Source organism: Anas acuta, chromosome 1 (assembly GCF_963932015.1).
Source record: "Anas acuta chromosome 1, bAnaAcu1.1, whole genome shotgun sequence".
In the NCBI taxonomy this organism is placed as follows: Eukaryota; Metazoa; Chordata; class Aves; order Anseriformes; family Anatidae; genus Anas; species Anas acuta.
This window is the reverse complement of record NC_088979.1, coordinates 167,399,141-167,419,426: the sequence shown is the minus strand read 5'-3', so window position 1 is coordinate 167,419,426 and position 20,286 is coordinate 167,399,141. Positions and strand designations below refer to the sequence as shown.

The 20,286-nt window shown below is 40.2% G+C and overlaps 1 protein-coding gene across 4 annotated transcripts in view; it reads left to right on the top strand.

Annotated features, from left to right (window-relative positions):
• Window positions 1–10,448, top strand: part of MYRFL (myelin regulatory factor like) — a 45,634-nt gene extending 35,186 nt beyond the window's left edge. For 3 of the 4 annotated variants that reach the window (XM_068669219.1, XM_068669217.1, XM_068669216.1), the window contains 6 exons: window positions 1,923–1,997; window positions 4,704–4,788; window positions 5,012–5,086; window positions 6,291–6,399; window positions 8,953–9,027; window positions 9,120–10,448. In XM_068669219.1, coding sequence (XP_068525320.1) covers window positions 1,923–1,997; window positions 4,704–4,788; window positions 5,012–5,086; window positions 6,291–6,399; window positions 8,953–9,027; window positions 9,120–9,206 — 506 coding nt within the window. In that variant the 3' untranslated portion in view covers window positions 9,207–10,448. The remainder of the gene's footprint in view (window positions 1–1,922; window positions 1,998–4,703; window positions 4,789–5,011; window positions 5,087–6,290; window positions 6,400–8,952; window positions 9,028–9,119) is intronic. The other variant, XM_068669218.1, reaches the window with a different exon arrangement.
• The last annotated feature ends 9,838 nt before the right edge of the window (window positions 10,449–20,286 follow it).

Genomic DNA, 20,286 nt, shown 5'->3' with positions numbered 1-20,286 from the left:
ACAGATGAAATCTTAGTGAAGTAAATCTGACTTTGTTCTAGTTTTTATTCAAATTTATGATACCCATTTAACACTGTTCTTCCATCATCTGCTAAACCAAGAATCATAGTATTAAATGTTTAGTAAATTAGAATATGTAGTAAGTATACTTGCAAACACTTGCATAGCTGAAGCATTTCATCTACAGGGAGAACATAATTCTTTCAGTGAACAATCTTATGCTTTTACAATTGGATATAGGTTTTCCTACAGAATGGTTCTCTGTTAATGAAAATGCAAAATGTCAGGGAACAGTCAGTGCACTGTTATCACATCCAGACTATTAAAAGAAAAAAAAAAAAAGAAAAAGGAAGAGACGGAAAGGAAGATATGACAACTACTTTGTAAATTAAAAGGAAGAATGAGGGAGTAAATAAGCCATTCTGAGATCCATCCCAGGACCCGCTGTGGATGTATATCTGATTGCCATGTGTCCAGAAGCCATTTTTCTGGGTGTGTGACTGCAGATCACAGTGTGAAGAAATGGGACAATAGTTGGCTGCTAAATGTAACAGTTACCATCTAAGTTGGTAGGACTGGAAGATCTGTATGATGAGCAAGTAAAATGGATGCAAGGAATAACCAGCAGTAGTATCACTAATTTATAACAAAACTCAAAACTGATGGAAATCTACATTTATTTATTTATTTATTTATTTATTAAATTTTGTATTACTTCACTTCTAGGTACTCAGATTCCAGTTGTTAATTAATGTTGTTCCATGCTCTAAGTTACCTACTAGCATGAGAAAAGGCTGGATTTTCTTATTTCCCAGTACCAAAATAAAAGGAAAGCCAATATCTCTAAAGATCAATGTCAGCCTTGCTGTCTTATTTCAGTATCAGTGGAATGATACATTTTGATTCTTACTTTTGGAAAATAATTTTTTATATAATGAAATAGTGAATTCTGTTCTAAACAGTTGTTTTGAAATCAGAATGTTTGCTTTGGAAAACACGGGAATGGAGTTCTTCAGTGTTCTGTAAATACACAATCCCATTTTTTTCCCAAATAAAATGGTGTTTGATGAAGCAAGTTAGTTTAGGCAAAATAAACATTTCTTGGTGCCAGTTTATTGGTAACATTCCTCTAGACAGGTTCTTGGCTGTCAATTAACATAAAAGCACAAGATGAGCCTTAAACCATCTCCTGTGAGCTTGAAGGGCCTTTTGCTTTCCCCAGGTTGTACTGTGCGATGATTATTCAAAAGATACTCTAAAGTTCACTTTTCTAGACAAGTGCTAAGAAAATTAATAGAGTAAAAAATCCATCAACTTATATTTGACAGCCTAGTTCCGTGTTAGAAATTACAGAGATGACACAGTGAATGTGGTGATTATGTTGTTAGATTTCTGCATTAGTTTCTTTAGTTTGGTGACTCATCCCTCTGTGTCTGAAGCACCGTGTCTTGGGTCAGTCCTCAGTGTCTTACATCTCAAATTCAAAAACCTAAGCTATTCCTCTGGCCTGTGTGTGCATGGCAGATGCCTACTTACTCATTTTCTGACTAATAAGACAGAGTGGCTTTATGACCAGAGTTGTGCTGAAGTGCCTGGCTGGATCTTGACTTTCACCCCGCCTTTCTATTATAACAAGAGGTGATATTCTGTGTGGGGCATGAAATCTTTTCTAGTAGGCTATTTTTTTGAAATGTTTTAGATAACCTGTAAAATTTCAGAATCTTGTTTCTTGTTATCTACAGGTATCATTTGTCTATAGCCTTCTGAGTAGAGGTGGTTTGCATTTTAAAGGTTTCTCTTGTTGCTTATGCATACCTTTATCCAAGAGATAATTAACATATCTTATGGACTTGTATTCATATTTTGGTGTTACAACTGTGCAAGGCTAACTTGGAGACTTTTGGATATAACTTCTCACATAGGAAACAAAAGTAACAAGTTACCTGGAAGAAAGCCAGACAAAATAGCTGATGGAAGACCTGATCTTGGAAACGACTGTAAGTCCCATATTATTTTTTTAACTGTTGAAATGTATAATTGTGTAACTTTGAAAGGCTGCCTTTAGACTTGCAATTCTGTTACTGCAATTTAGAGAAGTTTAAATTGTAACTGGTCATTATAGGAAATTAGAGTTTAGGACTCTACTAAATACCTGAGGTTCACTGTAATTTTCTTGTCATTCCAATTTATTCTTATATGTTTGTTAGGTTTTTGTAGACATTCTGGCTGCCCTCTCTCATGAGTTCTTAAACATGGCTTCAGATGCAATAAAACAACAAATGTCATTTTTCTTCATGAGCTAAAGCTATGCAAGGTGCTCAATACTGCTCTCATACAGTAAAATGCTTAAGCATATGAGCACGGCATTTGTATGTAGGAGACGCATGATGAGAGTGTAAAGGAAGTGCTTGGGGTTTGGCCCAGATACTAGATCAACTAGATACTAGGTCAACATCAGCTGCTGAAGGGGGACATCCTGACACTACATGTGTTAGTGGAGGTGAAAGAAGGTTCTTTGAGATGTGGCTCGACTTTGACTTCAGGCTCCCCTTTTGTTGACTGTGCATTGCCATTATGAACTGAAAAAACTTTTTTTTTTCTTTTTTTTTTCTCCTTTTTCCATTTTTCTTTTTTTTTTTTGTTTGTTTTGTTTTGTTTTTTGTTTTTGTTTTTTTCTTTTTCTTTTTTCTTTTTTCCTTTTTTTTTTTCTCCTTTTTTCCTTTTTTCTTTTTATTTTTTTTTCTTTTTTCTTTTTTCTTTTTCCTTTTTCCTTTTTTTCTGTGAAGAAGGGTTGCTGCTGATTACGTATCTTCTCAGGGCATGTTCTGGCATTCATTCTGTATGAACAGAACTATACCTAATCTTTAATATTTTTGTGGATGCCCTGGTCTTTATTCTGTTTGTTTAAAAAGGTTTGATTAAAGATCAGGCAATACATGATAAAACATCCATAAACTGACATGCACCTAAAGCAGGTTGTTACCTAGGGCCATGTGAGGAACAGAACACAGGTTCTGCTTGTTGCCTGGGTATGCCGCCAGTGAGATGATCTTGGAACCATCATTCCTCTTCTGATTATTTTACAGTGGATACACACCTCAGAGTGGGACCTTTGCAGCATTGCTATGATGCATGTTTTAATGAGATGCTGTGTCACAGGGAAATGTTCTTCTGTGATAGTTCTTTGAGACGAACATGCTCAATTTCCATCTGTTAATGAAGTGTACGTGTGGAGATTTGCATGGTGAAAGCTGAGTACATACTATCACACAGGTTTTTTATAATCAGAGCTCAGGTTAGCTGATAATCAAGTTCCTCTGCAGAACAGGGAACTGTTTTTGTAGAACAGAGGAACAAACCCACAAAACCAACATTCCCAATCCAGTGTAGACAGCAGGCTTAGGCCTGCTGAACCATGTCCTCCATGTGCTTTCTGCACCCCTTTGCCAGATTTGAAGTATCAGCACCTTGATACTTGAGGGAAAAGCTGGAGTCTGCCTAAAGCCTAGGCCCTCTTGGGGGATTAAACCAGTTCACCCCCTTCTCTTTCTGGACCTTCACAATTCAGACTGAAGAGACCCAACATAGGGGTCTGAGATGTTGCCTAATTATGCACCTACACTGATCAGATGCTGTAGGTGTATCCAGAGGAAATAAGCTTTGCAGGATGCAGGGCAGCGCAGTGACTCCTAGGCCACCTGTGAAAGCAGAAGCTGTGCAGCTCTGCTTGCACACTGGTTTTTGCCACCTAACTCTCCACAGAGCTCACCTGCCTCAGGGAAGAGCCGTGTCGTTGTGGCTATTCTCTTCTGCTCACCATAACTAGGCACCTTAGAGAATACCTGCACGGCACACAGATGCTGGCACAAGGTATCACAGGAAGCAAGGTTCTTCCAGGTTCAGGATGTAAGCCTTAGGAAGTTATCAGTACAGTAGTGCTGTTATCAGCCTGTTAGTGCTGTTTGTAGTCCTTCCTATTGCCACAGTTTACTTATCACAGAATCACAGAATTTCTAGGTTGGAAGAGACCTCAAGATCATCGAGTCCAACCTCTGACCTAAAGTCCAATCTCTGACCTAAGGATCTTAGTTTTGACTTAAGATCAAAGTGCATACATATTTTGGTTAGATGATCCTATTTTGATTCATATTTCATGTTATTCTTATATGTAGAATGTTACAGATCTCTAAGAAGTTCTTGGAAATCTTGGAAGTTAATGGCAGAATTTTATGAAGAAACTATAATATTCATCAGGGTTAGGTGTTTTTTTCTGCACACAAAATAAGAAGTAAGCTCCATTCCATATTATTTCTCTCAGCAAAGATATTGATTTTGAGATTAATATTTGCTTGCATGCATGTGGCTTCTAGTACATTAAAATGAATGTTGCCATGTTTGTATGCTACTTGGACTGCCATCAAAACAGCCTTCAATGTCTGCTCAGAAGAAAATATTACAGTATTAGGTGCCCACATATTTGTCTTCACGAATCCAACAAGCATTTTATCTCCTCTGTAACTGCAGAATGAAGGCAATCAACCAAAGGCTTTTTACTGAGAGCCAATTTAAACCTGTAGCAACTCCTGTAGTGGCAGGCAAGGGAGTAGCTGCCACTGTATTACCTGCAATTTTATTATACTCTTATTTAAGATTTAAGATTTCTGAAACAAACAAGAAGAAAACATTATTCTTTATATTTTTAGGGATTGATACAACTATCAGTTCCATACAGATTTTGGAAACACAGCAACGCATTGACAGTCGCTATTGTAAAAACCCACAGTGCAGGTAGGTAAATTGTTTTATTATGCTTTATTAAACTGGAATAGAATACCATTAATGTGGCATGGCTACCTGGCTGTCTCTTCTCACAGTTGTTTCCTGTCATGTGCATGCATTTTTCCTATCTCTAAATATTTTTTTTCTTTTTAAATTTAAATGCAGTTTCCATGTTTTCACAAATAAACTACCTATCTTTAAATCCTATGTGCATTAATATCACCTTTTTCAGGTCTGGAAATTACAGCTATCTTATTCCTGTTAACAAGTATACACCCGTGGATGTAGAAATCTCACTGGAAATCAAGTAAGTACAATTAAATATAATATACATTTTCCAAGATAGTGGCTCATTTTTATTATTATTTTTTTTTAATACAAATTATTTGCTGATTTCTTTTGGGGTTAATCTCTGATAAAAGACAGTGATAACCAGAATAGCTGCCAAGGACTCTGCTTGATGACACTTCATGAATCCTGTCTCTTCAATACAGTGATCTGTGAAGTTATGTATGGCCTTTAGGTCCAGTCTTTTCATTTTGCATATTACCCTTGTAAACATCCTCCTTGTTTGGATAAGAGGAAATAAAGTGCTCCTGAAGTGCCTGCTTATTTTCTACAACAACTGAAAATTTGCCTTTTGAGTGTATGCCATTATAAACCAATAACACAACCCACCCATATAGGGTTTAATACATCATACTCAGAGTTTCACTGAAGTAGTTGCTGAATTTATGTTGAATATTGGTTTGTGGTTTAGGGGGAGGGAGATTTTCAATCTGTCTTATACTCTTCTCAGAAAAGCCATCTGGGAAGATAGGAAATGCTTGACACTCTCTAGGGATAGTTTGGAGAAGGTATGACCACAGGGTCTTTGCAATTGAAGAATTCTGAATGAAATTCTATTTATCAATGTGTTCCCAGACAAAGGGATTTTTCTACTTCTTTTTAATGACATATTTGCATGTGTACAGTGACAAATGGGAGCTATTTATATAGATAGGTACCTGTCTGAAGGCTTATTGTGGGTTCATCTTTCATAAGGTTGTCTGCTGTTGTGTTTAGATGCCCACGTACCCTCTGGCATAGGCACGATATGCCTATGTATGATGTAAGCCGTGCAATTCAAGCATGTCATGACCATTCATTTGTACAAAAAGCCAAATACGATAGTTGCTAGTATGAATGTGCTTAAAGTTTGAGGAAGTTTACTGTATTTTCTAGATTTATCTTAACAGCTGCAAAGACCACCCAGGTTTCCAAATAAAAAAGCTTCCTCTTTTCAGGGGAGGGAGTGGGACAAGTTTAGAGGTTGGTGTCTCAGGTTTCTTCATATTAACTAGTGAAGTAAGTTCCTCTGCTTTTTTTTTTTTTTTTTTTTTTTTTTTTTTTTTTTTTTTCTCCACAATTCAAGTATTTGGATTTTTTCTTTGTGTATATATTGTATTACATCTATGGTTCTTCTATTTAAGAGCAATGGGATAGATCCTTGTTTTTCTTTTTCCTTGAAGCACCACAGAACCATTAATTGTATTTCTCTGCAAAGTTACATTTGGAAATTATTGCTCCTATTATTCTTCAAGACAAAGCAATGGGAAAGATTTCTTAGAAACCACACAGGTAATACATTTTCAGCAATATTCTGGCTTGGGGGGATCATTTTTATATACTGCCCGCTACATGGCTGTTTTTTCATCTCTTACATGAAAGGTACTGTGCTGTTTGAAAACAGCATATAGGAAAAAGTGTTCAGCTTTCTGACAGGTTTGGCTGTTGAAGCCATACAGTGCTGAAATAATCTGTGATTAACTTTCACCTCTCTCCTTGCCCTCCAGAATGTTGTTTCCTTCTATTAGATTTATTTGTTTTTCATAAAAGCTTCAGAATCTCCTAGCTAAAAATGTCATGATCCCTTGATTCAAGCAACGTTGTGTGGATGCATTCTGGAGTAGAGGGAGATGTGGAAGGTGGAAAAAAATCATCATAATATCTAGCTGTACTGGATAGTCCTACACACCACTGATTGTAAGGAATGAATGAAGTGATAAAGAGACACCATGAAGATCTTAATGTCCAATGTCTGGAAAGGAGGATAGCTGATGACAACTAGTCAAGTTGGCCTTATCAATAGTACATTAGGGTCCACCATGAGAACCTGACTCATAAAATTAATGGCTGCAAAATTCTGATCTTGGTTAAAGCAGTAGAAATTGAAATAATACATTGAGTCTACCAGTCCTGGCTAGTTTTGGCATGGCCCTAATGAGATAACTAGGATGCAGTCTTCCTGAAGAAGTAAATTTTCTACTGAAATTTATAAAAATCTGACTAGTGACTCTCTACAATGATAGTTTTGAGCCTATTCCAGCCTAACTCACCACTATAACACGCTATAACTCCAGAGATAGTCAAGAAATAGGAGTATTTTTCACCCATGGCCTTAGGATTTCTCCAGACTTAATGGTACTTTTCCATTACTGTCTTAAGGGTAGTGAATTACAATTTTTAAGCCTTGAATTCCCTGAAAACAATAGTAGTTTTCCCCTTTATTTCTGTGCAAACAGGAGTTTACCAATAAAACTCTCTAGGGAAAGATCTTCCATGTAAAAGCAAGAGATATTTTCATTTAATTCCTTCGATCATCTAGATGGGAATAATAGCTGTAAAAACATGTTAGCTTTTCCCAGGCAAGCTGAGCTTGCAAACTTTTCCCAGTAAATTGCTGAAGACCTTAAATGCCTTTCCAATTCTCTGGAAATATAAGACACTTTCATGTGACCAGGTCCTCGGATTTATCTACATTGATTGGAAATGTTTATTCTGGCTAAAACAGTGGGAAAGGCAGAAGCAAGGACAGTAGCATTTCCCCTACACATTGTAGGAGAAACCTCTGTGAAGATGAAGTCATTTCACTGTCTTTAGATTTCTGATCTATGGTACCACACATGATAAGTTCTTAATTCTTTTAAATTACTTTTTTTGCTGCTTTGACAAATTAGAGCTGTTGGGATACCTTTGTCCTTAAGTTGACTTTCTGATAAACTCTTCAAATGTCTTTCCAAAAAGTTACAGGCTTCTCTGCAGCTGCTGCAAAGCTGTCAGACTGCAGTAAATAAGTTGTCCAAGTTTTGACCTGTCTGCCGTAATTCTAACAGTTTTTAATATTAAGTCAGACCTAGGGAGTTTTCTCATGCAGAAGTATTCTTCAAGCTTACTGCCAAAAGTGGTCAAAGAGATTTCCTGTGTCAACCTGAAATCTACATCAAAAGACTAAAGCTCACTAGCCTCCAGCAGCAGTCAGCATTCAAGTTTGACATGACTCGGAATAGAAATGCTGCCTGGTTGGATAATTCTTTTCAAGAAGATTTTTCTAAAGACTGGAAGGCTTATTCCTTACCAAAGGGCAGGATGGCAATCATTTAGACTCTGAGCAATTCTCATGTAAGTCTTATCATGTGAGCATACCATCTCCAACAGAGAGAATGTGTCAGAAAGTGGAGGGAGGAAGGAAAGATGAAGGAGGCACTAGGAACTGATGAAATAAAAGTTATCATGGGCAGACCAAAATGGATCATTAGGTCAACAAGAGGTGAGGACTGAATTTTATTCAATGTAGCATAAAAATTTCAGATACAAAACATATTTTTTCATTTGTACATGACAGGTCACTGCAGTCAAAAGCACAATGAAATCTTTCCTGCAGCTGTTTTTGAAATACTGAGTAAAAATGCCGCTTGCATCTTCAGAATATACAGAGGAACTTTCACTGCCTGCTGAGGACTGATAATGTCACTGTTTCAAAAAAAAGCAGCATTGCAATTTGCTGCCGTTACACCTCAAAGCTTTTGGGCCACCTGGCACATCAGGGACAATCTCTACTTGCAGTGGCATTTGCTTGGAAAATGAGAGCGAGAGAGTTATTCAGAGCCAGCTGCGAGCTGCTGGGAGCCAGATGTCTGTCAGTTCCTCCGCAGGGCTGATCAGAGCAAACCCCCAGTTGCAAGGTTTAAAGTCAGCACTTTGTCTTTAAATGCTCCGACTCTAGCTTTCAAGTCTTGTTATCGTAATTACTTTGCACCGCATTTATCAATGAAATGTTTCCACAGCCTATCCCTCTCTCCGACTGAATGTAAAATAAGGTTATCTAATCTCTCTCTCTCATTTATCATCTAGGGACGTCAGCATATTTGGACTCTGCCTGTGGCTAGGCTGTATGACAGCGCATACTACTTCCGTGTAGCCGCACCGGTAAGCCCTTTTCGGATGGGAACACGGCAAAAGACAAGTACCATTGAAGCTGACAGGTCTTACATGAATCTCCTTTATTTTTTCTTCTGCAGGGTTTTGCAAGCTGCTCCACAGATCCTTATTTTGCTGGAATGTTTTTTACTGATTACTACTTCTATTTTTATCGGCAGTGCAACTAAAATGTTGCCAATAGTTCTGTTCTCAGGGAAAAAAACAACAATGTAGCTCTTGATATGAAAAAGAGACTGATGTATGGCCCTGTATTTTGTAAAGCTTTTGCCAAGATGTATGACATTTTCTTGTTTGTTTTGCTTTTAAATTAAAAAAAAAAAAGGAGAAAAATAAAATGTTGTTCAACCATAAGCATGGTTCTGCATTTCCAGGAACTGTTTCTAAAAGGACATGAGACAACTGAACACATGATGTGTAAACAGGTAATCTCATTGATCTTAGTGAAGTGGCATGATATTGTACATACAACAGAATAAAAAAAAAAAAAAAGAAAAAAGAAGGGGGTAGGAGCTCTGCTGAGCTGGGATATACTCTAATCTTCAGAAGATGGTAAGATAATAAAATATTATTTGCAGTCAGGAGACCTGCAGACCTTTACTTTCTCTTAGTAACTGCTGCCCTTTGTTTGTATATAAATCCACTTCTTTTCCAAACAAAACCAAGAGCAAACAAAACTTCCAGAGAGAAGTGAAGCACTGTGCAAGTGCCCTCTAAAATAAGTGCTGTAAACTCAGTTCCTGTGTTTGTATTTCCATTTCAGAAAGTAGTACCATCATTACTATTACGATTGTGCAACTTAATGATGCAGCTGCTGTTTGCGTGAGATGTGTTTCAGCTACTTTTTTTTTTTTTTTTTTTTAAACTCTACAGCAGAAGGAAGTATTTACTCCTAATTTCAAGTTATTTCTTTCTTGGTGGTTGTGATTTGTGCTAATGTGATGAAAGAAGAGAAACAGTTGAGAAGAAGAATGTCTTGCCTGCACAGCTTTGTAAGATGAATGTGGATACACACTTGCATAGGAGAAATCTTTCTGCTTACATTGAGGAAATATATTTTTAAGGCAAAGCTATTTGAATGAAATTTGAAATTACTTGCTCAGACAAAAGGAGCACAGATGTAATAACCAAGTGCATTATAAATAGCATCATGAGGCATTTCTAGAACAATCATTCATTTTGTGTAGAGAAGAGAAAGTAAATATAATGGAGAGACTGCAGGCTTTCAAAGATTTATAATGTAGAAGTTAACATGTGAACAACCTTACTCTGAATGAAATTCTTTATTTAGCAGTGGAAGGGAAGCATTAGGAAGGAAAATTAATCTCTAAATATGAACTGACCACAGTCTTTGTAAACACCCATGTGTCTTAATTGTGCATTTCTTGCCTGACAATGAAATGGTAGAGTTTCTGTGGCTTCGTTTGGCATTTCTTTTGTCACTGTTTCTGGATTTCCTTTAACTGATTTCCTTTAACCTTCTTACTGTCTTACTGTTTTTTTTTAGACTTATGTATTTCTGTTGAGGTTATCTGCAGTGTCCCAGTGTCCTTGGTCCTTGTCTTTGGGTTGTGGCTTTTTTTTTTTTTTTTTTTCCTTATATGACTCACTGCATTGACCTTAACCCTTAAACTTTTTTTTTTTTTTTTTTTTTTTTTAGCCTGGTAAGTATTTATAATGTAGGTGACATGTTCTGCAAGATCCCAGAGGCTAACTGTACTTTTAACTCCACATTCCAAAGCATCATAAATTTGTGTGTGAAAGTGTTGCCGGGTCCCAGATGATCATGCATGTGCATTTTGAACAAAAATAGTACATTTCTAGACGCACTGGTTCTTCATCACACTGTTTTGGGTTGAAATACTCTTCTCAGTGGCACAGAGCACTGATGCAGGAGAATATAAGCTCCCAGTACTTCGTGTCATCAAAACACTTCCTGCGATTACAGTCTGGGGTGAGAAGCATGTGGGGCAGCAAATATTTTCTTTGTGAGAAAACGAGCAATGATTTTATTACAAATTACTTTGCCAGTTCAAAAATTTTCAGCTCCTTCTTTATTCCTGTCAAATGTTTTTGGTAAGGTACTCTTGAAGATTTTATTCAGATTTCAGATGACAAGCTGTTGCACAAAGGCTATGTTCCAACACACCCGAGGTAACAAAAATCCACCTTGGCAAGAGCTAGGGAGGAACTGGCACAAATGAAATACTTGGCATTGAAAAACTGTGATTAATAGTATTCAGGCTTCTGAGAAAATCTGAGTGACAATGAGCTGACAGACTTTTTAAATGACATGACATATTGACAGTAGTGTTTTGATCATTTTGAATGGGGATCAGATGGCTTCTGTCCCTTTGTGACATTAATTATATTGTAGTGGGGTTACCTCTGAATAAGTTAATGGATTGGAGGGGGGCAGGAGGAAATAACTGTAACAGAACCTCGAGCACCCCTGAACATGTCCTATTTTTTCCATCTAGAAGTTTAGTCTAGTTAGAAAAGCTTTGTTATTTGCTTGGTATTTCTGTATGACCAGCAGCTGTTGATGGTCTCTGTGCATGTACAGTTTAGCATATACTCCGGGCCCAAAGTGCAAGAGAAGACACCCAATGCATGTGGTTTGTCCTGTACTTGCATTACGGCTCCTTGGAGTGAGAGTCACCCAGGCAGCTGGCCACCTGGGAAATCCCAGAAACTTTTAATTCTCCTTCCCCTTTGATAACGTTTTCAGAATACTTTGAGTTGCCCAGGCAAGTGCTGGCTGGCTGCACAGTGCATGTGCAGCAGATTTGGCAAGCCCACGGAGTGCCAGCCCCCCAGATACACAGATGTGCATGTCCAGGTTCAGTCCATTTCTGCAGGTAAATATGGGAACCCCATATTTATGTCTCTCACTCCTGTATCTGCTGAGCCCTCACTTCCCTGAGCCTGGGGAGGTGCAGTTCATCTGGACACCACTGACGGTGACATTCTCTCCCTCGTGCACACAGTCCTTCTGCCTTATACAGCGCTGAGCTAGGGCTGCCATTGAATACCCTGGGGAAAACGTGGCCGGCAGCATTTTCCTTCCGGAACAACTTAAGGAAATACAGATTGATTTTTCCAAATGAAAAATGTGGTTCTGAAACACTCAAGGGTCTCGGTTGTTTTTCTGCCATTTCTGTTTTCTCAGTGATAAAGTTGCAACAGATGTTAATAGTGGTAATTACAATGCAATTTGAAGCAGATTTTGTGAGTAACAAGTTATGAAAGTTTTATGTATGTTCTCTCTGGAACAAGAAACCCCCCTTCCCTTATCTCTTTTAGCACAGTGTGGCTGAGTTGTAGAGACCCCCAGACATCAACAGTACGTTTTCACCTAACTTCAAAGGGAGCTGAGGCAAAGCAAACTTCCAGCTGTAAGCTGCAGGAGGCAAAGCCAGACCTAGAATAGGGTGATCTGGTACCAGCTGAGCTTGATTTCAAACCATGCTGTTCATACCAAGAACATGATATAACAATTCACATTTTTACTTGATTTTAACACACACCACCTAGCCTGGCTGTTGGTCAATTTATCTAGCAGTGGCACTTTAATCAAGAGCTGAGCAAACACTTGAAAACTCTTGAAAGCCCAGTGCTCTAAGAGAAGAGGCTCTAAAGGGATAAAACTGGATGGTCCCCCTGTGGAAACCAAGTACAAGGCAGAAGAGCATAGTGAGTGACTCTGGGTGAAAATCCACAGCTGGGAAGGTGGATAAGGCCGTGTTGTGTACAAGCACAACCGAAGCTGAAGCTGTGTGCAGCTGTGAGCAAAGGAACATTTTGCTTTCTGCCCGCAGCTCAGTTCCCATAAAACAACTCCCTCTTTCATTTGGGAGAGGCCTGGTAAGCGGAGAGGAGTGCTCCTGTTGCCCTGGTCAGATGATGTGAGCCTATTGTGAGAAGCGAGAAGTCTACAAGCTGAGTTTGGAGTCCTGTGCAGCACAGGTCTGAAGGAAGACCTGAAGTTTTTCATAAAGTCTTCCCTATCTACATTTTTCTAGGATCATAACTTGCTTTCTAGAATCAGAAGAATATTTGCCTTAAGAATTGTTAGCAGGTTAAATTCTACCCACTGAGTAAGAAGTTGCTCACTCAGGAATCATTCACTTAGCTTACAAATCGATTGCATTGATGGAACCTGAGACAATCCAACCTAAATTAAAAATGGCTTTATATCACATTTACTCTTGCTCTCTCCATTGAACTGAGTGTTAGAGTACCATAAAAATGAGTTCAATTCACTTAATGTCTGAGCTAAACTGTGCTACAACGAAACTAAATTTCCTACAGCTTTGTGTCCTGTATCCTGACAGTGTAGCACTGCAAAAATCCCAGCCATTCTGCTGCCTTGCACAGATCTTTCAGCCACATAATGTTGGCTTCCTCCCACCTTCATGGTGCCCTGGAGAGGGCTGTGTTATGTCTAACTTTAGCTTTTCAGTTTGAATGCTTCGGTCTTGGTACATTAACTCAAAATTATTGTTCAGCTTGCACATAGCTGTCTCCTACAGAGATGTTTCTTCTGCAAAAGTGTGAACATATATATATATATATATATATATATATATATATATATATATTTTTTTTTTTTTTTTCTTGATTGGAAGAAACAGTTTTTACTGTTAAGTTTCAACACCCCCCCTCCCTTGCACATGCACAGTATATATATTTATATATATATATATAAATACATATATATATTTCTAATCTGATAGGGGTGCATTTGCTCACTATGGAACAAATAATTCCAATTAACATTTGCAAGCCACCAAATAATACGTGCAGTAGCAGCTGCCGGCTATGTCCCATGCTCTCAGAATCACTTGGCTGAGAGGAGAGTGCTTTCTAAGGAAAGGTCAAGGCACAAGCATGTCCCAGTCCCAGTCCTCGGGGATTCCCTGCAGCCCCTCCTGCTCAGGGTGGTCTTGGGCAGCTGCGTAGCCTGGCCCGAGCTGTTCCTGGAGCAGTGCCGGGCACGGGGCTTGCTTGGGCACAAACAGAGTGGCAGTGAGGTTCGAGAGGTGTTCGGGCACTTTGGTCAGCCCTAGCATGTCTTGTGTAGGTTAAAGAAAGAAAAAAAATTACTGCACTCACAGCGCTTCAGGCAGGCTCATGAATACAGCCTCCTCTGCCTGCTGCAGCTCCCCAAATAGCATGTTTTCTGTCAAAATCGCACTCGAGCGAACATTTTCAGCACACGTACAAGCCCCACGTTCAAAATACTCGTTTTCACACTGGCAATCCTGACCCAATTTTAACCTCGGTTGCCATGGCGCTGGTGCAGGCCGGGCGGTCGGCGCGGCGGGGCGAAGTGGCGATGGCGCGTACATTCGCCTTTTGTTACTCCTTGGCTGGGGTCCAGCGAGCGTGTTTCCCCCCTGGCCTTCTTCCACCATCCCTCCACAGCTGGCAGCAGCCTACATCTGCAGGCGAGGAGCCCCAGCTGGCTTCCCAGGGCATCTTCTCTCTGAGGAGCCGCCTTCACCGGGCTTCTCCTGGTCTCTTGGGGCTGGTGCCCTGCAGGCCACAGCTCCCGTCCCTTGTTTGCATGCCCCTATGCTGGGAAAGCCTTCATCTTCCTGCTCTTCATCGCGGCTCCCTCTCCTCCTCCCTCACTAGCTGCTTTCCAGACACCCCACGAGCTGCTTTACTCCGAAAAGGGAACTTGTGGCGATACTTCTGAAGGATGGGATTTAAACTAGGTCATCTTCTTAGTAAGGGGTGGAAGGGAAACCGACTTTTATGAATAGGATTTAAAACAAAACTCATTATTTTCAAGGCGGATGTTTTAATTTCTAGTTGATGTTAAATATATTGCGATTGCCTACACACAGTAATATAAACACAGGATTTTCAAATTTGAGTTTAATGTTAATTTAGCTTGCAGAGATACTCTGCGGGGTAATCAGTGTTTTGCATTTTTCATTCAATCTTAATGTTACACTTTCCCTTCCACAACATAATCTAAACCACAGACCAGCTGGCTGTGTTGATTAAAATCCTCTTTCTGCTTTTTATTAATCTTCATGGTTCTGTCCTAGAATTATGAAGTGGTCATGGTCTATCAGAAAGGAAATCTGCTGGAGCAGAATGCAATATTTACAAATCGAGATTTCTGCCTAAAGCATATTGCTGATTCCTAAAATAAGTCGTGTCCTGAATGCTTTGTTATATGCACAGAGCCTTAGACAAGTTTGGAACAAAGCTCTTCAGATTAAATTACTTACAAGTAATTCATTACGTGTTTGGCTGACACGTGTCCTCAGTGAAAACCTTGATTAAGAAAATGTTATTAGGGGATAGGACTGGCTGAGGACTTTTCTTGTCAATAGGCCTAATCCTGCTTTTCAGTAGCCATGTGAGCTCCTCATGTGGGCCCTTGCTCCCTTTACCTTGAGGACAGAGGGAGAACGGAAGGGGATCAGGCTGTTGCTGGGGAGAGGAGCACGGATCCAGGTGTCAGACATTCCTCAGGATGTACAGTGAAGGGATGGCAAATCTCCTCAAACGGAAGGTGATGGAGCAGCAGGAAGGACACTCTGCCAAAATTCATCCAAAGGGTTCTGGGGCACAGCCTCAGCCCTCCTTGCTCTGTGAAGTTCCTTGCACAAAGGCTGTTTATCCAGACTCAGTGAGGTTCACCCCGAAAAAGTGATGTTCCTGAGTATACCTTGTTATGAATGCGCTCTGTGTGTTGTTGCTTTTTTTTTTTCTTTTTTTTTTTTGGTAAACAACTATTTGATCGTGATGAATTGATTATTTTTTAACTAATCTGATGTGATGATTAAGCAATCACTTTTGCATGTGCTTTTTCAATTATCTCTCTTTAAGAAAATGAGGCAGTAGCTAAGCATAATCTATCTTTTCCTCATTTCTCATGAGGATAAAGTAGAGCACAGATATTCTTGCTGAGGCATTTAGATACCTTTGGACCTATGGGTGGTTAACCCGTTATATTCCATAGTTATGACACCTATACTTTTGCCATGTTTCTTATTTTCTATGTTGGTTTGGAGTCTGCTGCAGCCTTACAATTTTGCAACTTTAATCTTCAGTGTTCTCTTTCTTATACTGTGGGGGTCTTGGGTGCAAAAAAAGTCAGTTCTGGCTTTCCTTCTTTCCCGTTTACCCTTGTCTGTTTTCCATGCATTTATAACAGTTTTTGAAGCTCTATTTTTTTTTCAGGTATAGACAGTTACATTAGCAGTCTGCTGTGGTAACCTTCTCCTTCCTGTTAGGATGCTGGTGAGCACTGGTTGTGTTGAAGGTTCATGGGCACTACTTTTAAAAAAAAAAGTTATTGAATCGACTTGCTTTTCTCATGACTATGCAGCTCTTGTTTAATCAGACTTTTGCTGTTTCAGGTATTTTCTTTAATGTAGAGCACATGGTGGATAGGCTGTGGCCACAGTACTTACTCACAGTGTTATTCATCCTACCCTTTAGTTTCCTGAATTCCCAGCTTTCTTCTCCCTGCAGGATCATGTCCAAAGCAGCTCTAATTATCCTTTACCCAGTTATCACTTTCCTTTGTGATCTACCTGCTTTGAGGATCAATCTTATGCCTTGTCTCTTAGTAAATATGCCAAATTCAAAATCCTTGCCCTTATTTTCCAGGAATATTCAGCAACTTGAAATTGCTGAATGTTTTGTATTTCTCCCTCCTTCAGGAGGCTGTTTTTGTCCCTGTGCTTCCTCATGTAAATCCTGATTTGAGTTCACTCTTTCCCACAAACTCCAGTCCAGATCCTCAGAGGCTCAACCTCTAACTGAGTGTTTCATGAACTTTTGTACTGTAGTATTGTTTCTTCAGTGGGTTTCTGTGCTTGTGGAGGGTTTTACTACTTTCAGCTGGTGCTCCATGTAGTGCTCGCTGGTGGTCTTTCCCCATGCGTGGCTGAAGGACCTAGGCCTTGGGGAGAGCACGCCTCTGGGCCTGGCCATGCATGCTCCTCAGCACAGGGCACAAGCCAAACACTTCACAACCAGAAGACATAAAAATCAACAGAACTGCTTTGCCAAAAGGTTGAAATATTTGTGTTTCTTTAATGTCCCTTCAGTGCGTCTTTTTGCATTAGGTTCTCTGGTTAAGGGTATTTTCCACAACAGCAAAAGCCTGACCCAAAGGATCTCACTCAATTTGGAGTGAGTCTTACAGATGAAGGAGTATTTAGTTTCTTTAGTTTTCTTTTAGTTTTTAGTTTCTTTTCTTTAGTTTCAAAGAGCTACCAAGAATCATACCCCTTGTTTGACTTATTTAAATTGAATTAGATATCATGGTTACACAAATCAAAACAAAAACTGTATTCACATGAAGCAGCTGACTATGACAGGTTCTGTTTCTGGAGTAAAATATATGTAGAAAAATTTCTTTTCAATGCAAAAAGAAGAAAAAACCCTACCCTGTCTAAGTCAAGCATATTAAAGGAGGCGGTTGCAAGAAGACCCACATGCTGTGCGTAATATACGACTTTTTTCTTCTTCTATGTCTGCCTCCTGAAAGATGAAAAATTACAAGGGCTGGAAGTGAAAGCATCATTAAATGTTAATCTGCAGGGGCTTCCTTAGTGTTAGCGAGGTCAGGTTCTGCTGTAGAATACGGTGACAGATGGAGTGTCCTCTGTGAAATCGTTCAGCTCTGCCAAGCGCCGCCGGTGGACGAGCTGCCTGTCATTGTGCACGTGCTCTCGCTGGCAGTGCTCGGCAGGCCTGCAGCCCTCACGGCGGCTGGGCACGCAGAAACACCCTGGGGTGGGCATGTTGTGTGGGCATGGGGCACGAGGGACTGGCTTTAGATCAGGCCCAATGTCAAGCTCTCTGCCGCTGCAAGTGGCTCCTAACCTGCGGGTGTAAAAGGCAGTTTTGAAAATGGTTCGTCCCGGAGCAGTGCTGAACCGGGGGGTGTCTAAATTGAAGTGAAGGGCACTGTCCCTGTGGAGCCTGGTTGCTGTATTTTTCATCACATCATATGAAAAAGATGCTAGTCTTGGAGTCTTACCATGATTGCAAAATTGTATTTAAAGCTCCTGGCTGACAGGGCTTTTCCCATAAACAAGTAAAGCTATATTGCAGCTTAGACAGAAATGTAGGGCAGGGGATGGGCTTTGCTCGGTGTCTAGAAACACCTGCTGCTGACCAGGCACCAGGCTCCCTGTGCTGCTGTGCTTTATGCATCACCACTTTGTAGCTCACCAGCTAATTTAACACCAAAGCTGCTGACAGGAAGACAAACCTGTCACATTCCTCCCCAAATCTTCAGCACAGCCCAAATGGAAACAATCCCCAGACCAAGGTCTGCCCGAGGTCCTTTTTGGCAAAACAAGTCCTTTATGGTGGGGGAGCTGAGACAGTTCTTCAGGGCTGTGGGAGCCAGCACTGCAGGCCCCATGGCCTTAGGGCCTGTCTGCTCACGTTCAGGAGGGAAATAGCATGCGTACCAGTTCAACATGACCTACCCCAGAGCCATTTCACAGAGATGAAAGCCTCATCCTCTGCCTTGAGGGCTAGTGCTGTTCCCACTGCAACAGCAGAGGAGGCAAAGAAAACCTAAAGCTCAAATGCCCTGGCTCTGATGTCCTAAAGCTCTGGAGTTGTCATTGCCTCAGTGCTGACCTGATGAGTTTTAGTGAAGAGCTGGGTTACAAACGTAGTTCAAGCAACATCTGAGATGTATTCTCACCATCAATAATTAATGCAATGTTTAGGGTTTTAGCAAAATCCTTAGAGAACAGTGGTGCTTTCCTCAGTCACTGCTGCTTATGAGCTCAACTCTGTCTAGACTGGCTTGCACATTTTCCAGTGTAGGCAATTTGCAGAAGTCATTTGCTGGGCTTGATTGCTTTGTGAAGGCCAAGGATGGTTTGTGAAACCTTACAGGGAGCTTTTAAACTGAAATGTTAGAGCAAGAATTGAGTTTTTGTATCCAGGTTCTTGCCTCAGCTGAACCAAACATCAAATCCGAAACAAATGAGCTGCATCACCTATGCGTGATATCAAACAGAAAGACATGATGTTTGCATAATGGAAAGACATTATGCTGACCAACCAAAGTTGCAGTCATTTCTAGCTCTTGAGGTAATTACAAGCTTTCACTCATGGTGTTTGTAAGAGGTAAATACTTACAAAGTGAAAATGGCTCAGCCTAGAACAGCATAATGTCTTAGGGCAAACCATACTGATGATGGTATACCTTAAAATCCCAAGGCATTAATGGCAGTTTGACTGGCAAGCAGCTCAGCTGTCCATGAAGTGTGAACAAGGCAATACATTGCCAAGCGGATCTAGGGACTGCAGAAACAGACTGATAACTGAGGTTTCCTAGGAGGGCCCTAGCAGAGCAAGGAAGAGGATCTGCATCTTCCAAGCTGCAGACCAACAGCTCACCTTTCTTCTTTTGCAGACATTTCCTAATCCTTCTCCATGAGCTCTGCTGCTGGCCTGTCTTTAAGTAGGTGTCAAAAGAGTCAACAACTTGTATAGGCTCTCAAGAAGTTTTGGATTCTGATAAAGTTTCTCAGAAAGGCAGGCAAGGTCATGCTGATGGTGTGACAGTTTCATGTTGGATGAAATCTCACTGACTGGAATTGAGTTTATGTTTCTCCAGAAAGGCTTGTGCAAAAAAATGTGCTTATCTCAGCAGATGTTCTGTCTCAGCCAAGTGGAGTCATTGGCTCATCTTCTGGGAAGGGAAGAAAGGTGGCCACTATTGTGTGGTGTATCTGGAAGCACATGATCTACAGAGGATGGTGTGAATGGGAAGAGAGAGCCAAGGTTGCTTCCCTTCCAGTTCAGCTTGAATTATAGCATTTGTATGGATTTTGGAGCTCTAAAATTCCCATATCACTTGTCTTTGTTTCCCCTTCCTACAAGTCATTCAGAGTTGTGTCAATTTTCTTCTCCAGGTATGTGCCCAGATGGATTTTGATAGTGCCTCCAGAGACTTCTGTGTTCTGTCTTCAGTTACTGCCTCACCGCTGGGAAGATTTTTACATTGCAAAATATGCTGAAAAGAACATTTCCCAAATTTACTCTACGAGTGCTAACAGAGCTCCCTCCCCAGCCTCTGGAGGCTCCCAGAACACAGGGTCAGTGCATTACTCTTCCTCAGCATAACAGTGTCAGATTTTGTTTTTCAAAACTCCTCATTCAATGTATTCAGCAATATTAATCCTTTCTCTTCAAAAGATAAGCCCGTGCTTTTTGTAGCAAATGCAGGAAGATACCCAC